Genomic DNA, 22,992 nt, shown 5'->3' with positions numbered 1-22,992 from the left:
TAATTAAATAAAAATAAAAATATTAAAATCTTATACCTTAATGAATAAAATAGAAAATAAATATTTTTTTATGCAAATCATCGAGTATCAACAAATTGACGAGTCAAACATTATACAAGCAGGACGCATAATCATCCCTACCTTCGATCTCCGGATACTGTTACATTATTTAGGTTTTTCAATATAAGTTAATGGATGATTTTATTTAAAAAAATAATTTGGTGGTTAAATATACTAACTATAAACTTAACAACTATTTGATATTTTAAAATATTGACTACATAGATCAATGTTCGTTTATATAAATGATTTAATTTTTTATTTCATATAGATATATAATTATAAATGATGAATCTATGACAAAATTCTAGCAAAAATTAGATAAAATAGGACTGTCGCTGCAATTTTATGTAACGAGTTACAGTTATTATTGTAGATAGTTATGTATTCGGTTAATAGATTATTTTACTAAAATCAATTATTAAATATGGTAATTATAAACAGGTTGTGAATGGAAAATGGAAATTGGGATGTGAAAATAGGTTGACAATTGCAGTTTTGTATGATTGAAGGTTTTGTGACCAAATATCACCAACGAAACAACGAAATAGGTTCGGAAAAAATTTTGATAAAGAAAAATGAAAATTAAATTGCAAAGAAGAACGCAGGCAAGATCGTTGAGAAATAACGTGTAAATAAGGACGCTATTGTATTTTTTATGTATTTTTTTAATATGTATAAATTTATATTAGTAATGGATGATATTATAATGTTATTAAATTATTAAATAAAATAAAATTATATTTATAAAAAGGAAAGTAAAATATATAAAAAAAATATGAAAAAATTATTATCCATAAATAAAAAATAATCGATAAAAAAAAATAAATAAATAATTTTATAAAAGTATATAAAAATAATTATTAATTTTTAAAAATTTAATAAATAATTATAAATCGAAAAGTTGAAATTATAAAATATAGATGGATAAATTTTTTTTATATACAGTGATAAGTGAAAGTGAAAAAAAGAAATAAGAAAATATCTTCTTCCCAGGGCATACTTAGAATGCAAGAAAAGTTGGGAATGTAATCAATGATTACATTTTCTTTAAATAAAGAAGAATCAAAAGAAAATGAAAAACCGCCAAACTTCCTTCATTCTGTTTTTACTATGCATCCATCGCCAATTAGAAGAGTAGTCCATAGTTGAAATGCGTAACCGCCCAAAAATGGCATTGCGTTCCCCTATCAGTAGCGCCCTAATTATCTTCGTACTTTCTTGCTTACTCGCGCTCCGTGTCAGTGGAATTCAAATAATCTCCAAATCGAAGCTCGAGAAGTGCGAGAAGAACTCAGACTCCAACAATCTCAATTGTACCACCAAAATCGTAGTGAACATGGCTGTTCCCAGTGGCTCGGTAAATTATAAAGTACGCTTAGTGTGTAAGCATTTTCGTTTGTTGATGTTGTTTTGTGATTGCGCAGAGTGGAGGAGAGGCGTCGATTGTTGCGGAATTGGTGGAAGTGGAAGAAAATTCAACCAGGAAAATGCAGACATTGCGGATTCCACCTGTGATTACGATCAATAAAACTTCGGCATATGCGTTGTATGAGTTAACATATATACGAGTATGGTACTCTTCTGTAGTTATTGGACTATACATGTGATAATTAGTGTTACAGAGATGTTATTTGTTTGATATGATAAATATTAAATGATGTAACGGGGAGAGAGAAAGAGACAAAGAAAATGCTGATGCGAGTTAAAAAATAAATAACACAACTATTGTATGATTTAGTGAGACTTGCTTGTTAACAGGATGTTCCTTATAAACCTGAGGAGTATTATGTTCAGACACGCAAATGTGAGCCAGATGCTGGTGCAAATGTCGTGAAGATATGCGAGAGGCAAGCCGTGTTTTGTTTATTTTATTATGACCAGAGACTGACAAGAGTTTAGACTATGTTGATTTCACTGCATGATTTCTGGTACTTATGTTGCAGACTGCGAGATGAAGAGGGTCATATTATTGAGAACACTCAGGTGGCCTTCTAACACCTAATATCATAGTCATTGATATTCATAGCTGACACACTTATTCCACTATTTTCTTATTAAGTTATTTATTTTAATTTTGTTTAAGCATTTGGACAGTTATCATCCCTGCCCTCCAAGTGATGATATTGCTGTGCTTATACACATACATCAAAATTAGACTGTTTTCTTTTTTCTTTCAATATTGAACTTCTTGAAATATACTTTGATGTCAATCTTAGTTGATTTATGATTACAATATTTGGGCTTAAGGTCATGATGATAATTTTAAAGGAAGTTATTCAAAACGAAGGATCAGAATAAGAATCCTGTGTTTGATCCATCCTCCCCCAAATACTCTTTGGCATTTCATCTTTCACTTCTGATTCAGGGTTAACATTTCTTTCCTTCCGTCTTTAATGTAGCCAATTTGTTGTCCATGTGGGCCTCAGCGGCGCATGCCTTCATCATGTGGAAACTTCTGTAAGTGATTTGGTGTTGCAGAAATTTGTAGATATTTAGGAAACACAAAACTAACAATTCTGGATTAAATTGTTTAACTAGTTGACAAATTAACAAAAGGAAAGGCCAACACTGCACATTGTGTGCGTTTCCCTGGTGATTGGTAAGCCTCCACCCTCGCCGTCATTTTTGTTTCCAGTTGTGATTTATTTAGGCTAGCTATTCTGGTTATTGTCCTGTTGAGTTTGAGTTTTTTGCTGGACTTGGGGGAGCATATGAAAACCTTGTTTACGTTGAACCGTTTGTATATGCAGATCAACATCCTATTTTATATAATCTTTCGGTTTTCACCTGGAACGAAAAATTTCAGATATTTTCTTCAAAATAGTGAGTTAATCAGATAACTTCATTAAGCTCGTTGAAATTTTAGAGACTACACATACAAAGGGGAAAAGAGAGTGATGTAGGACAATGGAGTATAATACATACAGACAAACTGTACCCCCAGATATATTATACTAATCATCTAGTTTATGAAATAAATTAGTTCAAGTTCAACACTTAATGTACAAAAAATATTCAACTCCAAACACTCAAAATGTACAAATATGATGGTAATTTAACTCAAAGTTATATGATATTCTAACAGTTCACCTTTTGTTATTTAAGATTAGTTATAGTGTAGTTTTATCTTGTTTTAATTGTACCCTCTCTGAAATTCGACGAACTGAGAGCCGCCTCGTTGTTTTAGTCATGAGTTACAACTCAGATTTCCTTCTCAATCATTTCAGGTTTCATGTTTTTGGCATTGGGAGGAGAACTTTAGGCTTTAGTGTTCGAATAGAGGTGAAGAGTGGAACTAAAATTTCGGTATGTAATTTTTTATTTCCGTATACATCCTTTATTGTTTGTTTGAATTTTGAATCTCTGGTGTCCTTATTCTTGTTACTTCGTTCACCTCGTACACTCAAGTACCTTTTTTCGCCCCAAATTTTGTGAAAAGGAATAATTTTACATTTTATTTTCATTTTCTTTTACCTTTTTAAGTTTGTTTGGTAACATTTTACCTGTGAGCAAATTGAGTAAAACAATCGTGTGCCTTTTTTGGGACAGAAAGTCATGTTTTTAATTATCCTTTATGTGTATCTAACTCATAATTTTGCGCACCATAATTTGGCTGGTAGGAAGTGGTTGTGGCGCCTGAAAACAGAACAGTGATCTCTGATGATAAATTTTTGAGGGTAAATCTTATTGGAGATTTTGTTGGGTACACAAATATACCATCTTTTGAGGATTTCTATCTAGTTGTACCAAGGCAGGTATGCTTGTTTCACTACAATTAACCTTTATTGGCTTTAGCTTTAACAAAATTGAGGTTAAATTAAGATCAAATAAAGAATTGTCTGTTAGGTTGGTTTCTTGACTACTGTGTTGTTTCTAACTCTCGTTTAGACATTTTCCAGATATTTCTCTTTCGCAAAGAGATTGTCTAACATGGTTTTATTAATTGGTAATAATAACATTTTACCATGAAAAATATATTGCACTAGCTATCTATCACAGAAATAAAATAAAAAACTGTAAAATTAGAATAAGTTATTATGATATTTGTTAATCATACAGTTCTTAATCTATTTTGACAGGTCACCAAAATAAGGATAGACTTGAAACCTGTCATTGCTGTTTGTTTTTTAAGTTTTAAGGCATACAGGCCTTCACGTGCACACTGTATTTGTGGCACAAAAATATCATTTGGCGCATATTCCCATTAATTGTGCAAGCATGATGTAGTATTAATTGACTGATATTTAATCTAGGACACTATTGTAGATTCCTTATCATTGTAGATTATGTCAAAAAGATTTTTCCCCTTCAATCTCCAGTTTTTATGTTGGCAAGCTTAGAGGTATCATGATGTGTTCTAGCTAAGAATGTTATCATTGTAGGATTAAGAACACTTTCTTTTTTCCTTTCTAGAGGTTTCTCAATGAAGAATGCTTGCAACACCAAAAATATACCTGACAAATATAATTGGAAATTGTCAAAATAATGTAATTATATGGAGGCTAAGATATTTGCACTGCAAGTCCGTAGGGCCATATTCTCTGAAGTCTTGTTATCTCCTCGTTGCCCTAGTTTGGGCACTTCTTTTAGTAGTGACAGACCTTTTTCCGATTTTGAATACAAATCATTCATTTATCTTGGCATTACTGGTGTAGTTTAAGGAATATAACCGCGTTGAACTACTTTATATACTTTTGGCATGGCTCACAGCTTCTACAAGCTTACAAAAAATTGCACTTCTTTACTTGTGACAGGGCAGCCCTGGTCAACCACAGGATTTGGGGAGAAATATTTCTATGTGGATGCTGCTCGAGAGAGTGAGATTTACCTTAGATTCTGTTGAATGCAACAAAATTGGTGTGAGCTATGAAGCTTTCAATCGACAACCAAACTTTTGTTCTTCCCCCTTTTGGACCTGCTTGCATAATCAACTGTGGAATTTTCGGGAGGTTGGTACTGTAACTACGATTTTTTTTTTCTTTAATTTTTATTCTTATCTTGCTTTTTGGTGTCATTTTAGTCATTTTCTTTTCACTTCTATTTTGCAGCTGTATTAATTCCATTTATTGGTGTATGCTTGTCTTGTCTTTCCTTCCCCTATGGGGACCAATTACCAAAAAGCTTAATTTGTTAAAGACTGATGGATGACTTTTAATAACTCTAACACAAAACCTGAACATGTATTCACAGACACGTGTCTATAATTTTAAGACGTGATTGTTTAAATCAATAAAGATAAGAGTTGTTTTTGTTTACGATTTTCGGTCGCTTGAGTTAGCTTCTTGAATTGAGGTAGTTTCAGTTCATTTCTAATAAATTCAAATCACATTGTTTATCATCAAATATTTTTATTAAAACTTTGTATGTATTTTTCTTATAATTGTTGAAAATTTAAAGAAGCTTTCTTCTTCGTAACAGGCTGACCTGAATCGAATAAGTAGGAATCAGGTGCCACTCTATGGTTTGGAAGGAAGGTTTGAAAGGATAAACCAACATCCAGTTACGTTGCAATAATTTTGTTTTTATTTAGTATGGTATCATCTGTTAGAATTTTTTTTTTTTTATATTTTATTTATCTGCAGAGTGCTGGGAGTTATTCTTTCTCCATAGGAATTACAGAGGTTCTTAATACAAACCTTGTGCTAGAATTAAGTGCGAATGATGTAGAGTATGTTTATCAAAGGTATTATAATTTACTTGGTCTATATATATGATTTCGAAACAGTAACGTTCTTTATAATTATAAGTCATGGATATGGATCTGTCTTTTTTTTACATTTGTCACTGAATCACAGATTCACACGTGACTGAACTTATGTTCCCTTTTTAACTATTCCTTCTGAAAGTTTGTGTAAGATTGATTTGTTATTCCTTCTGAAAGTTGGACATTATAGTCATTCAGTGACAAAATTGTTTTATGGTGTAATGTGGAACTCTATTTTTCCTTTCGGTCGTTAAATACTTCAAATGTCAAGCAGAATTATTGTTTTATGGTAAAAGGCGTTTCAAAAGTTGCTTGACATGGTTTTTTTCCCCAGGAGCCCAGGAAAGATTATAAGTGTTAGCGTCCCTACATTTGAAGCTCTAACCCAATTTGGTGTTGCTATAATCACAACTAAGAACACGGGTGAGGTGGAAGCATCATATAGTTTGACGGTAGTCTGCTTCTCTATATTGTGCTTCAGCCATATCTATTTTTGTTATCCAGTGCTACTTATGCTTAGACAAGCGAATGTTGATTTGGTATTTTTTATTAATTTAATGACAGACATGCATTAATTTAATTTCTATCGTGGCACAGTACTTAAAGTCTTGAAAGCGTTAGTGGAGTTCTGTTCTATTTCTTTGTTTATAATTACATGTGATCGGAAACTGGGTTGTGATAATTTTTTTACAAACTCTTCTGACCTGAGCTCATTGTTTATAACATATCATTATATGAGGACACAATATTTTAATTAAGTACCTAGATATCACACACTTCGCATTAATTATTCCTTGCTTACCCATAAGAGTCGTGGGGCAGAATTATTGTTTGTCTAAATGTGTTGTAAAATCAGAAAAAACATAAAGGTTGTAGAACTAGAGAAAAAACAAAGAAGAGAGTTTTTCTTGTGAAGGTACACTATGGAAGAAGGGAGAGACAAAGAGTCTACTGCAATGTATGAGTGCAATGGCTTGTTATTCTACAAAGGATTTCTCTCTTATTCATAAGAGAGATATAAGTCTACTTTAAGTTGTTTTTTACTTGAGGGACTTTGCAGTTCTCCCAATTCCATCCAGAGAACTCATCAAATTTCACATTTCTAGAAATAAGAATTTTTCCTATCAAAGGATTGTATATCTTGTAACCTTTGGAGTAAACAATCTCCAAGATCAATATTCAGAAGGATTATTAGGGTTACAAAATGTGGTTAAAATATTTGAGTCTTGCATTGCAGTAACTTTCTGGAGGGTCCAACAGGCTGTAGTTTTAGCTTTTCTATATTGATTGTTTTGTCTTGCAGTTTAATTGCTCCAAGGATATCACCCTGATGGAGGTATTATGCTAAAACATATGTCAGCAATCTGTTTTTTGCCCCTTCCTGTTATGTACGTACTTCCGTAGGTCCTCTGTTATACGTTTTTTTAAACGTGGTTCAGGAGCAATTTTTAATAATGAAGCCAAATGAGATTACAACCAGATCGTTCAAACTCTACCCCAGCAATGATCAAGCTTCAAAGTATTTTTGTGCGGGTAAAGTTGTAGCTTAGGATGGATACGTTGCTTTTTGTTCTGAGGATAAAAAACTCAATGATATTCACTTTGTTTCTTTTTCTGGGGCGTTTTGGATAAAGCCATATTAAAGGACTCTGATTATAATGAAGTTGATAGAGCCGAATGTCAATTTGCTACGACGGCAACAGTTCTTGACAATGGCACACAGGTTTGTTCTTCCCTCGTACCGGAATTTATCTATCAAGTTAATTAAATTATACAACTTTTTTATTTCTCACTTATTCATACTTTACCAAATAACTAAATATTTAATTTTATTCCTTACCTGTTTTTTTTTTTCTTTTCAATTTATTCCTGATTGACCTGTTACCTTTCTGACTTTATTTATTTGATGTTATCTGCAACTTCAATTTATTTTCTTGGTGAATGTAATAGAAGTGTTGCCGAGTGACGTGAAAATTCTAAAAATGCTATCAGTGCTAAGTGGTTGTTTAGACAGCATTTTTTAATTCTAAATATTTTAAGGAAATTATGTTGGGGATGAGGACGGTGCAATTAAGTGCACATGCTCTAATGGATCGCGAATTTGAGCATGAAAACCTTTCGTAACTACCATTTTGTGAAAATGTGTTGCGTAAATGACAATTAATTGTCTGTTGTTCTTATTTGAACTTCGCGTGAAATCCTATAGCAGGCAATTAATTGGCATTGCAATACTGTTTCCTGTAGATATATTATCTTAATCAGAAAGTTAGTCTTCTGGTTGCTTCACAGTATATGCTAGTCATTGGGGGTGTTATCACAACAAATTTTGAATCTCTAAATCCTCTATTTCTGCAGGGGATGCCTTTTCAACCACCGGAGACAAGTTTAAATGGTTTCTTTGATTCTATTGAAAACTTATGGAATAAACTTTGGACCACCTTAACAGAATTTGTCACTGGAAGAACTTGTAGGTATTATTATTTCTATCATACTTTGCATTTGTAAACTATACAATTTAAATTCCAACATAAAATACAAAATATGAATTTCCTAAATTTTGTGTCATTTTTATTCTTGGGCAATATCTAGAATTGCTTTGATAGTTATATATATTTCGTTATAAACTATTACCTGAACATTGAAGCAGGGTATTGGAAGATCAATAACTACATTTTGCTTTCATAACCATAAACCTTTTGTTTAATATTTGATTCATATGTCTTGACTACTTGATAAAATCTCTTCCACGCGTCTCGGTTTGGGTGGGAGAAAAGACAAAAATGCTCTGGGTTTTTTGACTTCAAGTGCCACATACAGTACGTATGCTTGAGTTGGGTAATGATGTTTGGTCTGTTTTTGGCAATTTTTCCGACAGGTATGACTTCTATTCAATGTCTATTAGTAACTATAATGTGTACATTCAGCAGAACAACTTAAAATAAATACTATTCTTTGAATTGCAGTGCTTGTACTATTATGGCTTTTGCACGAAAAGGGTCTATTTGATCCTCTTTATGACTGGTGGGACGATCTCTTAGACGCTGATGAACAAATCATCATGGATAAACGCAAAATCATAACTAACAAGGGACATCACCATATTCATGACAACAACCATCACAAGCAAGAGCTTAGGCGCCCTAACTATAGTGCTCAATATAGGCGAAGGACCGGTTATGAGCGTAAACTCAAGCATTCGGGAAGGAACTCTGATTATTTTGATGATTTACGACATGTTCATAAAGAAATGCACAAGCATTCTGATTATTATGGTCATTCACACCATGTTCATAAAGAAATGCACAAGCATGGTCATAAGAAAAAGAACATGGATAATCGACAGCATACTGCTGACCATCCTGCACACCACAAACACAGAAAGAAAGAGGGAAAACTTAAAGAGAAGAAACTAAAGCATGATAAAGTGAGGCAAGAAAATTATGACAGACACAGACAAGTTCAGCTAGATGAGCAAGAAGATGAGTAGATTGATGCCCGAACTGACAACTTAATGTAGAAATCTTTTTTAATTTCAGACACCAAAGTCTAACAGCAACTTGTTAGTTGTTATACCTACTTCATAGAATCATGGTTACGCTTTATCCTTTTACCTTCGCCCATTTCTGCTACTAGTCTTTCTGTCTTTCTATTATTATCTCATAAGGTGGGTTGGACTACAATTGGGGAAGGAAGTTATTGAAAGATAGCATTAGGATTTAGTGTGTGGAAGACATTTTAATAGAAAAGAAATAGCTAATCCACAATTTGGTCCTTAAAAGTATGGACTTTCTAACAAGTACTATACCTCAGTGTCAACTTCCTCAATTGACTACTTATATTAGTGAAAACCATTACGAACACTACTTGCAAGCAGTAAAAATTATGAATTTCAAAAGCAGATTGTATATTAACTCGGGAATAATCTGAAACATTTACACCACTTGTTACCAGTACAACTTTCCTTCCCTTCCCTCACTGCCTTTTTGCAAGGTAGGGAAGGTCATATATTTTAATATATTGAGAAGAAAATCTAATAAAAACACAATTTTGAAGAGACCTAATCAAAACTGAGTGAGAGACCGTCATTATGATTACTTTTGTGGCTTCCATAATAATTGCGTTGCCTTGCTTTTCCTTAAAAATGCAAGACATTTCAAGCCTAAATTTGTACCATACACTAGTCTCTCTTGCGGAGTTTTGCTTTCTATTTTGTTTCGTTAAACTCTGGTTCCTGTTTCGTTTGATCTTTCTCCATGATCTGGACGTGAAAGCCATTTGGAAATTGTAAACCAGGAGTTCGAACGATATTTCCTCCTTTCACGGGTCGCCACCTGAAATTTTATTCATTTGTTAAAAGAGAGACTTTGCATCTCAATTTAGACGCTATCATTTCATTATCTTACCGGTATTTCGTTACCAAACAATGAAGAAATATAGCCATCTGAACTTTAGTGAAGTCTGTTCCAACGCAAAATCTCATGCCTCCACCGAACGCCATGAAATGTTTGGTGGCACCGTTTAGTTCCATTCCCTGAAAGCCCAATTTTTCGGGGTCACTAGTGCGTACAAAAATGATATAAATGACTAAACTATAAGTTACTTGCATCTAGTTATAGCCAGCTAAAGCAGCTTTAATAAAATAAGAGTCCCTAATTATAAGAACACAATTTTTGTTTTCATTTTTTTTAATTGAAATATATTATTTAAAACAGCATTTTACTGTATTTTAAAAGTATAATGGGATCAGAAAAAAAGTTAAACTTTATAATTATTATTTGTAAAAAAAAAAAAAAAAAAAAACATGCCTTAGACGCACCTCCCATCTCCGTGGGTTGAAAGAAAGAGGATCCTGATATTTGGCTGGATTCAAGTGCACAGCAGGGGGACACACCATAACTGCCCAACCTTTTGGTATGGTATATCCTGCATTTATGTATCAATGCATTCATTGATTGACCAAGTAAGGTAATGTTGTGAATGCTTTTTTAAATACAAGATATAGCAATGTATGCACTGGATTGTATAATTTTATTTCTAACTACTCCAATAATTGGTTATGTTGCATACCAGACTAAGCCATCAAAAACTGTCTTTTCGTAATGTGAAATGAATCGATGAATGAATGAGAATGAACGATATCTGTGCAAATAAACACATCACATACGTACCCTTAAAGTTAATTTCCCTCAGTGCCTTCCGGAAGATTCCAGGAACTATATTTGCGAGTCTCACGGTTTCATTTATGAACTGCAAATTTTAAATGAGATATGTTCACGCACGTAGAAATTTACATCAAAACTTTCACTCATTGAAAAGAAGAAAAAAAAAAAAAAACCTGAAATGTAAATGTCATTGATTTGTATTCTTTCCACGTGATTCCGGAGTTAGGATCTTCACGTCGCTTGAGGATGGCTTCATGTTCCTCCTGAAAGGAGAGCTTTTCGTTTAGTATATGCATATGGAGTCAAAACGAGGGACGTAGAAAAGAAAAAGCCGTGAAAGTAGTTCAAAGATTTTAATATTTTTTTTTGACGCACTTGTAATTGCTTGAGTACTAAGGGATGGTCCGAGAGTACTTTGGTGGCGTAAGTGAGAGCGAGAGAAGTGGTTTCGAAGCTTGCAAAGAGAAGCACAAACATGAGGTCCAGAGCGATCGCTTCAGTGAGGACTGTTCCCTCTTTCTTAAGTTCTTCAATCACATAGTCAAAGAAATCTTCTTGCTCTTTCTTTTGCATTCCGCGTCTTTCCTCCAGCATGTTCTTCAGCATCTTCATTGCCCTTTTCCTACCCTGAGAAAGATCGCAAAAAAAAAATGCTGTTTTTCAATCTTTGACTCATCAAAAGAAACTACTTTGTAGAAGCTACCAGAAGTTTCGGTGGATGATATAGACTTACCTGCAGACATTTGTGATAAGCTGTTCCTGGAACGTCCAGAGGGAAGGAGATGAGTCCTTGTATGAATGCAACAAAGTTGTCCCTTAAGTTCTCCGAGGATTTGGTTGAATCATAACTGATGAGTTTTTTTGCGGTCAAATCGAATATCATCTGCATGGGAGCATACACATGAAACCACAGTTCAGACACAGATGAAAGAAAAGAGATGAAGAAAACAAGAAAAAAATAGTTAAGTGGTAATGATTTCACCCTTGCTGTTGCTTCCTTCAGCTCAACACTGTCCTCACACGACCACTTCTCTAATGTTCTGCAGGCTGTTTGTTCCACTTCTGGGAGCATCTTTTTGAGGCTTTCAGGACCAAACAGATTGAGCACCAAGTTCTTGAGGTACTTGTACATGAACCCATGTAAGGAACCAACATTTTGTCGCCCAAAGATCTCTGTGAACGTGTCTGGATACCAGCTTTGAAACACCTGACCCTCTTGTTGGAAGATGAAGTAATTAAGGTCAGGGTCTGTTGAAACTATAACTGGTCGTCCAACCAAGTTGGTCTTGAAGATTGGTCCATACCTGAAAGACTCAAAAGGATGAGTTTAGTTTGTTTAGGAGAATGGTTCCCAATGAGTTGAGACTAAAATAGTTATATATTATACCTTTTCATTCTCTGCTTGATGAAAGGAGGAATATCAGAAGAGGTGTTGGGGGAGAAAAACTGAAGGGTCTCACCCAGAAGGGGAAAACCCATTGAACCTGGGGGGAGTTTCCCATGGCAACTGGGATTTCTCCATCTATAAACCCAATGTGTTATGCCTATGATAAGCAATGCTCCAAGACAAAAAGGCCACATTTTTATTTTTTCAGAGGGAGGAGATGATAAAATATAAGATTAAAAGAGTGAAGTGGTGAAAAGGGTGGTGAGAGAGAGAATTAAAAAGAGGTAATGAAAGGCTTAAAAATGGGTAAGGAGGGAAGAATGAGCAGAAAGGAGTAGACAGTGGTGGCATGCATATCAGGATCTCAGAAGATGTTCTTAAATAGAGAGGCCAATTCTCAGAACTGGTTGAAGAAAATAATATAATATGTTTGGCTTGCTTTAGTTTTTGGTGAAGTTGGTTGTTCAAAAAAGCTGTACTAGTAGTTGGAGATAGATTAGAATAATTGAAGTTATATCTGTCTATAGACCACTTATTGTTTTGTCAACGGCATATGTGATGTGTCCAAGGGCCTTGCATGATATGAATCTCACTGGATGCTTCCTCTCCCCACGTCTTCCCTCTTCAACCAAACTTTTTTCATTTTTTTTTCTTTTTCATTATCCTCATTGCGGTAAACTGAAGAAGCACGAGGCAGAATTATGGCACTTTTTTAGGAGATTTTGCCTAGATTTCATCATGAGTTTTAGGTTTCAAAGAATCTCTCTCACCAAACTAGGCATCTCAAGTAAATCTTCCATACATCATTAAATGCTTCAAGTACTAAACTTCTCTCACCCTTTTGTCCAACTTGAGAAATCTTTTCAATATCTATGCTAAATTCTCGATCTCACTGATGTTGATGCTCACAACAAGAGGAAGCAGCACACACATATACTTTAATTTCCCCCTCTCTTTGTTCCTCTTCTGAGCAAGATCTTTCCGTAGATCTTTTTTTCCTCTGCACCCAAATGGATAATCTCATCCTAACTAAAATTCCATGCCTTAAATCTCAAGATATACGTCATTCGTGATTCTAGAAAATAAATGCATCCAACCACTGTTCTACAGGGTCTGATAAAAAGTCTTGGTTTTATTTCTGGCGACAAAATTCACATAGCTAGGTCAAAAGACTCTCAACAAAAGTTTCTGATACAGTGTTTGTTTCATCTGGTTGAAGAGTTTTACTCATTGAGCCCTCCCCATCTTCCCATTGAGCCACGGACTTGACCAAATAGCAGCAATCACCACTACTTAGGTAGGTCACTGTGAATAATGGCCGAGCATTTTGGCTTTTTAATTGTCTTAATTTGAATTAGGTAAATGGAATCAAGTGTAAGTGGACAAAGTGTACAAAATTATATAGTCCATCCCAGATATCTGGCAAAAGCTTTTTGTAATACTTTACATGTCTACAATGACTCAGGAACTATCACCATCTGTAAAGTTTATCTAGCAGCTACAATGGTTAGATATTTTCTTAGAACACTGAGTAAAATTCCTTAATGTAGTGCATGCTTCAACATAAGAGATACAGCACCAATAAGACCTGAATCCAACCGTATAAGACATTGACACCACTCTCAATCCAAAACAAACTTTAAGACAATAGGTTTATGGGTCTTTATTCTTATATAGTGCTCTACTTTCTCATTTCTAACCAATATAAAACTTAGACTCACACTTGAATTTCTAACGATATATACATATCTTATGATTGGATGATACTGTACGTAAGATTTATTGTTTATAAAGTATATGTATCTGCTAAAAGACAAGACATAATTTAATATGATATCATGGATAACTCAACTACACACAAACTCTCAAAAATTCCAATGTAGTTGTGATTGCTACATTGTCCTGTTCCCCCTTTTTTATTTATTGAGGGAACTGAAAGGAGGTGCAAATTTATCCATTTCTAAAAATTGACCTATTCAACACTTAAAAATTAAAATGGTGTTGTTGGTACAGGGTGACATAGATTGCTTAACTGTTTGACATGAACTTGAAACGCTGCGGTTGAGGTTAATTAATCAAGAGGAACAAAATCATGCCAGATCAATGGACCCTATTCAATTGTATGTAGTTCCCAACTTGTTTGTTTTATGAAGTCATCATGTAAAAGGTTTCTTATGATTCTCTCCACTCTCCCTTTTGTTTTAAAGAATAAACTACAAATTGTACTATTTTTTCTACTAGTTAGAGATTTGTAATGTTTTTTTGGGAACTGGATGGTGTAAAGGGTCCTACATGTCCGAATGCAAATGGCATAAAATCTTGAGGTGGGTCCTCAAATGCAGCTGGTCCACTTCAGAAAGATCTTCTGCAACCATGTTCAACCGATTCATGCCATTGGTTCACTTTGTTGAGTCTACACACATATATCATATATAGTTGACTCACCACCATTTCATATACCTACTGTAACTGCACACAATTATTGGAAAATCTCTATCCTCAGCTTTTTTACTAATATTTGACATCAGTAAGTTATATACAAATTTATATAAAAAGATATCTGAACACCACTTCTAATTCTAAATTTTCATAAATCAAGTTATAATTATGTTGATAGAGATAGGTGTTAGAGTTGGGCCATAAAAATTGTTTTGATTTGATTAAAGTTATATGCAGAGAATGGGGGTAATAATGATGCTGCCCTAGGTCTTCTCGATTTCCTCATTGCTAAAGCCATTTTTTGGTGAATTGATTGATGAAGGCATTAGAAGTTAATGGGAGGCCAATTAGATTGTATCAGTTAAAAAGGGGTTCAAAGCTATTATGCGCCCTTTTGTATTCTGGTCGGAAAGTAGGGAGATTCCTCATTACGAATTTAATATTATTAAAAATAATTTAAACATCATAATAATAATATTACAACTAGAACTGTTAAAATGGGTTAGAATTTGTGAGCCAATCCGGTCTATCATAGGTTGGTTTACTAATCTGCAAATAAAGAATCACCCAAGTGTTTTTTGTTAAGTTGAACTTTGCATTTAGATCATATTAGGTTATTTTTTTAGTCAACACATAGATAATTTTGTATTTCTGTTTTATTTTGGTCTGTATTCGAATTGTATCGAAGTTAATTTCGATTTTAATTATAATTATAATTTAGTTTTGACTGAAAAAAAATTTAAAAAATTATAATTTTTTAATTAAGTGAGTTCGTAAGTTGATCCGTTTAACCCACCAATCCGTGGTAGGTCGGGTTGAGTTCAAATTTTGTTGACTTACTAAATGATCAATCTGTGATGAATCGAGCCGGACCAAGCTGGATTATCTGTTTGACAACTCTAATTAAAATTCACTTATGAAAATATACATTAATATCAAATGAATAGAGTATTGATAAGAAAAAAAAAATCATCAGAAGAAGAAGATAGAACTAAATAAAAAAAAAAACAAAATATGTATTAAAGTATAAAAAAAAATTATTCTACTTTTAGTCTGTCTCGTTTTTTACCAGTTAATATTTGTCGTCATATGGACATTTTTTCTCAACAATTATTAGTTTCGAATAAACAATTTCGATTATAAAAATTAAGCTTAGATTTGTTTTTGGTTTGTTTCTCAAATTTGAGTTTTCTTTTCTTTTAATTCTTCAAATTAAAAATTATTTCACCAAAATTTTAGGAAATAACTTTTTGGTCGTTTTATTACTAAAGATGATACACTTGTTGCATACGTGACTAACAATATTCAAGTAGAAAATATACATGTCATAAAATCATAACATAAAAATGTATATTTAAATTTTTTTAACCAAAATATTCTTTTAGTCTTTAAATTTTGGATCAAAATTATTTTAGTTTCCGAAATTTGAAAAATGTTTTTTCTCTCAAATATTGAATTAACATTTAAGTCCCTCAAATGTCAAAGTGATTTTCTTAGTCTCGTATTTAAAACTGTTTTGTATTTTTCAAATCCAAAAGTTACTTTTTAAATTTTGAAATAAATTATTTTGAGTTTTAGAGTTTATATTGTCAAATTATTTTTTATTTAAGTAACACATGCCTAATTTGCGAAAGACAATTTAAATTGTATTTGAAATTTTCTTTTTTTTTTTCTCTTATTCTTCTTCTTTTTCATTCTTTCTATTTCCTTCTAGTAGTGATATGAAGATTAATACTACGATCATAGTGAAATAAATCTCATATTCAGTCTTCGATTAGGGATGCTAATTTACATTTTTATTTTTACAGACTAAAATAAATTTAACCTAAATTTCTGTTATCAGAAAAAAAAAATAACAAAATATTCAGGAAATGAGTTCTTACATAAATATTTTAGTTACATGTATCATTGTTTACATAATGTTGTCAATTATATCGGCAATAAATGTACCGTAACATCGTGACTGCTTACAACTTAACATTTTTTTTTTAAAATTTAGAGACTATAAAACTAATTTTAATTCAGAGGACTAAAATAAAAATTCAAGGGATTAAAAATATATTTTAATGTAAAAAGTATTCAATGATGTTATAACTTTTATATAATTCTTACATCACACAACTTAATACGCAGTATATTGTTTTTTTTGTTTTAATAAATACAATATTTTATGTTGTGGTGTATACGAATAGGGATGGCAACGGGCGGGGCAGGAACGAGTTTCACTATCCCATATCTATTCCCGTAAAAAAAAATTCATCCTCATACCCAAATTCAACGGGTATCAAACTTTTGTCTCATCCCCATCCCCACCGGATAACGGGTATAATCTCGTACCCATACCCGTACCCATTTTCTTACTACTTTAATATTAATTTTAATTAATTTTTATAAAACAATAAAAAATTACGGTAAAGAAAACATAATATTATCAAATATTCAATATTAGAAGTATAGTTGTTTCTTTAATATCAAATACTTTGAAATAAATTATAATTGTTTACATTTTAGATTATAATACCAAATAAAATTTAATGAGAACCAAAACATTATTAAATTTGCAAACATTAATGAAACCTAGTTGAAAAATTTTAAAAATATTTTTAAAATAATATAAAAGGAAAAAAATATTTAAATTAAAATATATTTTAAATGTTTTTTTACTTCAATTTTTTAAATTATAATGAATCTATTTTTTATACACTAATAAAAGTTATAATACATCACTTGATCAAAATGACGCAAAGAACAAATAATAAACATAATAATAAAATTTTAACATAGATATTGTATCTTTTGAACCACAATATATGTTGGATGGTGGTAAAAAAATATTCATGGCCATTACATTAAATTTTTATATTGTAGTAAATAAAAATTATTTATACAATTATAGTGAAAAAATTAAAGTATGATTGTAATGAGTTAGAAATAAAAAATAATTAGATTAAATTTATCGAAATAGTATTCTACACGATGAAAATAAACAAAAAATAAAAATATTAACAAATTAACAAATGTGTGTCTTATAAACAATTTGGAGACTATTGGAAGGAATCACACAAAGGAAAACAAATATATAATTAATGGTATGATAAGATGAAAAATATCTTAGAGATCTAAGAAAACTTTTCAAATATCAATATACTCAATGGTTGATAAAAAAATGACGCAAAGAACAAACAATAAACATAATAAAATTTTATCATAGATCTTGTATCTTTTAAACTCCAATGTATGTTGGATGGTGATAAAAAAAATTCATGGCAATTACATTAAATTTTTATATTGCAGTAAATAAAAATTATTTATACAATTATAGTGAAAAAATTAAAGTATGATTGTAATGAGTTAGAAAATAAAAAATAATTAGATAAAATTTATCGAAATAGAATTCTACATGATGAAAATAAACAAAAATAAAAAATATTAAAAAATTAACATTTGTGTCTCTTATAAACAATTTGGAGACTATTGGAAGGAATTGCACAAAGAAAAACAAATGTATAATTAAGGGTATGATAAGACGAAAAATATCTTAGAGATCTAAGAAAATTTTTCAAATATGAACATATATACTAAACAGTTGAGAAATAACAAAAATTGTTTTAGCGAAATAAAATAGTTCTTCAAATGAAACAAAAATTAATAATAATAAGTAAAGATTTTTTTTTATATTACCTAGTAAATGAAATGTTTATGCTATTAAACACTTAAATTGAGAGTATTAAACATTCTCATGTGAAAGGAAAATATACAATAAATAAAAATATTAAAAAATAATAGAAATATTCAAATGTTAGACATAAATTTTTTTTAATTGACATACATCATTTTAACATAATTACATAAAGATTATGATAAGATAAAAAATATATTGGAGATGCGAATGAGTTTCATGACAAATCAAATATTTAGAATAAATAAAAAATAGAAAGAATATATATATATATATATATATATATATATATATATATATATATATATATATATATGGTTACTTAATTAATTGTGAATATTTTAATAATTTAAACGATGATAGAGATATGGCGGGGATATATTCATCCCCATCCCCAACCCCATACCCAATTGAAAAAATCGGAGATTCCCCATACCCATACCCATACCCATACCCAGTCAATACGGAGATTTCCCGTCAAAACAGAAACGGGTTCGGACAATATCCACGGGGACGGATTTATTTGTCACCTCTATATATAAAGCAGACATAAAAAGTTCGAGTTTTATTTGAATATACACTCGACACATGGCTTCCCTCCGATACAGTTACAGAAATAATCGCACGTGCATATGCGCGTGCATACATCATAAAGGGAAGAATTAAAATTCAGAAGAAGAAAAAAAACATGAATTTTAGAGCTTAAAACGAAGTTAATAATTTGGTCATTGAGTTAATTTTAAATATGCAATGCAAAGTGTAAATAGGGTGTCAAAAATTATATTTCTGTAAGGATTACTAAAGGCTTTAAGTAGTTGTTATTACATTATTAAATAATGAAATAACTACAGCAAATTAGATCCTTTTAGTTTATAGGTAATCCGGTATATTGATTTCATTTGACCAAATATTGTATATTTATAAGTTCAGATTTTTTTATTGGTTTTTTTGACATTATTTTTTGTTAGAGCATTAAAAGTATATATCGTATTGATATTTTAAATATTCTTTTAATATATTTTAAAGCATAAAAAATAATGATAATCAATATATTATAAAAATATAATAGATGAGAACAAATTGAACAGAGAATCTAAATTCGTATATTTATCATTCGTGATTCATGAATGAAATAATTGGTAGAATTTGGTTTCGTGGAGAACATGTTGGACACGTTGGCTTAAAGTGCTTAATAATGGTTAACCTCACAATTGGCAAATTTAATATGCCAGTTTAGCCACTGAAAGAGTTCTAACTAAGATTTAGGTGTGATATATAGGAATATATAATTGGATTAAGAGTAATATACTAATAATGAAATGCTATTCATAGTTAACCGTTTCAATCAATGATGAAGACAGTGCATTATTATATTCCTGAATAAAAGTGCATTATTGCAAATCGTTTGAATTAGTTATTTTGCTAAATAAACACTTGAATGGTTTTTTAATTAAGCAAAAAGTACGTTCTTAAATTAAACACTAAGACTGATAATAAAATAAATGTGTAGGTTTAGTTTGTGGAAGAGGGAGAAGGAACATGATAATTAATTTGCGGTGTGAATTAACCCTTCCGCACTCCATGATAATGCTGTGTTTTGAGAATAAGAGAAAAAAAAAACAATAAATGAGGTCATGCATGAGTTAAGAGTCGTAAATTATGGAGAATGAACACAAGACCCAATTCGCTACTTTACGAATATGTAAAGTTCCGAGACAGAATGAAACGCTCCATTCCTTGCGAATTAATCAAAATAAGGTATTCACTTATTTAACAAAATTTTAACCATAATTAGAAACAAGTGTTATAAACATACTAAATTGGTGCGGGTGATATCAATTATATTGTGGCAGAGGTCAAGTAAGTTGGATCATAATTGAATCTGTTACATTTTTAAATCAAAAAAATTGTGTCTTAACTAATAACTATAATTTCATTCTTAAGTCAAAAAAGTTATATCATAACTTGTGACTATAACTTTTAACCTAATGGTAAGTATTTGATCATAACAATTGATATCAGGGTTAAGATCACGAATTCAATTTTTGATAAATAATTGTTAAAGAAGATAAGTCGAATGAGTTTATAGTGATAAGCATTCAATCTGACTCTACGTAATCAAATAGTTAAATTATGTTTGATGTATTATTAATGAATTCATTTCTATTTAAGGCACATTAAAGAAACTATATTTGCTAACTCAATCCTTGTCAAATCCGTACGAAGCCAAATCGGTCGCCCAACAGGTTTGAACCTATTCCCACAACCCTATGAACACTACCAATTGCACAATTTACGTTTCAGCAATAAAATATAATTACTAAAAATTCGCTAACACATGTATTAAAAAAAGAAGGTGTATTAATTTTAAAATTTCTGAGTAATTAATTAATGATTTAACATTTGGGTTAATTACAGAAGTCCAGTTGCTGAAGCGACCAAAATAAATGAGAGATGTTGGATCTAGGTAGGGTGGTAGGTCCAAACACTCAAAAGTCCAAACCTATATTGCATGGCTAATAAGATTGAATAATCTGTTTTGTAATAATGAAATTAATAGCTTAGGATTTCCAATAATGCGTTTTGTTTTGGTGTCATCCATATTTTAATTCCAAAAACCTGCATGTATTATATAAGCCATGTTCCACATATTCCGACATGTCGTCCCCCTCATGCTCCTCCTAACATTGTCAGTTATAACATCTTCTACCCAACTCATATATTAATAACTTATTACTTCAAAAATCGTATGAGGTAATAATGTTATTTTCAAAGTGTGAAGTCGTATTATTTAGAACGATTTCAGTTGGAACCGTGTGACTCAAATTTGTCTTATTTGAAATTGTATATGTGACAATATGTAAAAGGATATTCCTGTGTCTACTTTTCAAAATATCGATTTTACCTTTTAAATTATAATAATTTATTAAATTTTTAAAAATTGACTGTTACTTTTATAAATTTTTTATAAAATTATATATCTTTGCTTCTTCTCTTCTTCTTTATTTATTAATAGTTATTCTTTTATCTGTTCTGATATATTTCACTTTATTTTTAATAAATATAATTTTAATATATATATTAACTTAATAATATTATAATTTATCACCTACTAATATAATATTATGCATATTTAAAAATGTATACACGCATGCACGATAGCGTCTGTATTACGCTAGTGTAAGCTAATAAATTTACGTATACTTTAATTTATATTCTAAAACTTTCGTAAATGGATGGGATCTTTACACGGACACTATTTTGTCTGTAAATTTATATTATTTATTTATTAATTAATCATGTTATTTAAAATGTTTTGCTATTGATTTAATTAGTCATTTGGTATCTGATTTTATCAAAAAAATGTTAAATTGGTAAATATACCACAAAAATCTTAAATTTCCAAATTATATAATCGGGAAACTTTGTGAATCTCTTGATCCAGAATTTTTCAAGTGAAATTACATGGAGAGTTGCTTTTGAAAATTCCTATACCCAATGGAGATGCAGGGAAAATGAGCCAGAGCAAAGACACTTTATTTTCCCAACCCATCAGGCCCGTGGGCCTGGGCCTCTCAGTCGACAACAAGCCCATGAATCCTCTCAAGCACAACATTTTTTGTTACATTATTTTGGGTCGCTGTCTAAATATTAGATTTACAGTATATTTTTGGACTCATTATTTCATTCTTTCTTTTAGCTTAAACTTGGTCCACTTCTTTTATGTCTAATTTTTGTCTTTCTTATGTCAAATGAATTGGTGATTTTTGTCACTACAGTCTCCTTTTACATTTTTTTTTTTGTTATGATAATTCTATTTAAGATTCGAAGTACTTTTTAATCAAGTTAAAATATAATTTCCTAAATTTAAGATAATAATTAACCACTTAGAGTCTATCCGAGATTCCCAGTTAATTATTACTTAGCATATATTAAGTAAATCAACGACAATATATTAACTTTGAAATATTCGTAAAAACTAACTCTTATCAAACAAGTTCTTTTTTTTATATTTTAATATATAAAACTTTTAATACAGAAAACCAAAATATAGCTTTGCTATGCTTCGCTTCTCTCCCCAAACAAATTATTTCCTTCCCATCGTTTTTTTCTCATCAAGTGCAATTTAACTCTAATGTTTTAAAAGTTCTACAAACGAGGCTCAATATTTTTGGACCTCAATTTGGGCTTTATTGGGCCTCAATAATAATACCAATGAAGTGTCACTTTTATAAGACTATTATTTCCTTTCATTCTGATGGTTTCTTCATGCATTTGGAAAGATTAAATTATTCTTGCTTTAAATTTTTTAATTGTCTGATTAAAAGTTTAAATTTCATAAACTAAAAACATATTTGGAATTATGTAAGGGAGAATAATATTTCAGATTACACTGTTTAAAATATATTTTTAAAATGTAAATTCAATCAACAAATTTTCAAATTATACAATCATAACTTTTTTATTATCCGATGATTTGATTTTTTTTTTCCACAACTAAATGTAGAAAAATAAATTGTGTATTATAATATATTCCAACCAATAAGTTGGACAAGTA

The 22,992-nt window shown here is 31.0% G+C and overlaps 2 protein-coding genes and 1 long non-coding RNA gene across 5 annotated transcripts; 2 read left to right on the top strand and 1 right to left on the bottom strand.

The window, feature by feature from the left end:
• Positions 1–1,131: 1,131 nt before the first annotated feature.
• Positions 1,132–9,377, top strand: HAP2 (hapless 2). 3 transcript variants are annotated; one of them, XM_028054214.2, is made up of 18 exons: positions 1,132–1,420; positions 1,488–1,631; positions 1,822–1,910; positions 2,007–2,046; positions 2,463–2,520; positions 2,602–2,662; positions 3,291–3,369; positions 3,684–3,818; positions 4,818–5,012; positions 5,482–5,562; positions 5,646–5,746; positions 6,102–6,219; positions 7,071–7,103; positions 7,207–7,300; positions 7,402–7,490; positions 8,123–8,238; positions 8,542–8,642; positions 8,731–9,377. In XM_028054214.2, the coding sequence occupies exons 1-18, from the start codon at positions 1,214–1,216 to the stop codon at positions 9,252–9,254; spliced, it is 2,265 nt and encodes a 754-aa protein (XP_027910015.2). In that variant the 5' UTR covers positions 1,132–1,213; the 3' UTR covers positions 9,255–9,377. The 3 variants fall into 3 exon arrangements, with proteins under 3 accessions (XP_027910015.2, XP_085524279.1, XP_085524278.1); XM_085668153.1 differs by lacking the exon at positions 3,684–3,818; XM_085668152.1 differs by lacking the exon at positions 7,071–7,103.
• Positions 9,378–9,654: 277 nt separating this feature from the next.
• Positions 9,655–12,677, bottom strand: CYP87A2 (cytochrome P450, family 87, subfamily A, polypeptide 2). Its single transcript, XM_028058798.2, has 9 exons — positions 12,317–12,677; positions 11,912–12,233; positions 11,663–11,812; positions 11,305–11,556; positions 11,103–11,192; positions 10,936–11,014; positions 10,584–10,690; positions 10,171–10,298; positions 9,655–10,098 (listed from the first exon to the last, which is right to left on the bottom strand). The coding sequence occupies exons 1-9, from the start codon at positions 12,508–12,510 to the stop codon at positions 9,972–9,974; spliced, it is 1,449 nt and encodes a 482-aa protein (XP_027914599.2). The 5' UTR covers positions 12,511–12,677; the 3' UTR covers positions 9,655–9,971.
• LOC146888526 (uncharacterized) lies at positions 10,593–14,813 on the top strand. Its single transcript, XR_014985387.1, has 3 exons — positions 10,593–10,732; positions 14,330–14,436; positions 14,601–14,813. It is a non-coding gene; the product is annotated as an uncharacterized LOC146888526 (long non-coding RNA).
• The last annotated feature ends 8,179 nt before the right edge of the window (positions 14,814–22,992 follow it).

Source organism: Vigna unguiculata, chromosome 2 (assembly GCF_037176805.1).
Source record: "Vigna unguiculata cultivar grain cowpea cultivar isolate G323 ecotype 2 chromosome 2, ASM3717680v1, whole genome shotgun sequence".
Taxonomy (NCBI): domain Eukaryota; kingdom Viridiplantae; phylum Streptophyta; class Magnoliopsida; order Fabales; family Fabaceae; genus Vigna; species Vigna unguiculata.
Note: the sequence above shows the minus strand (reverse complement) of the source record. Positions and strands in the feature narration are given on the sequence as shown.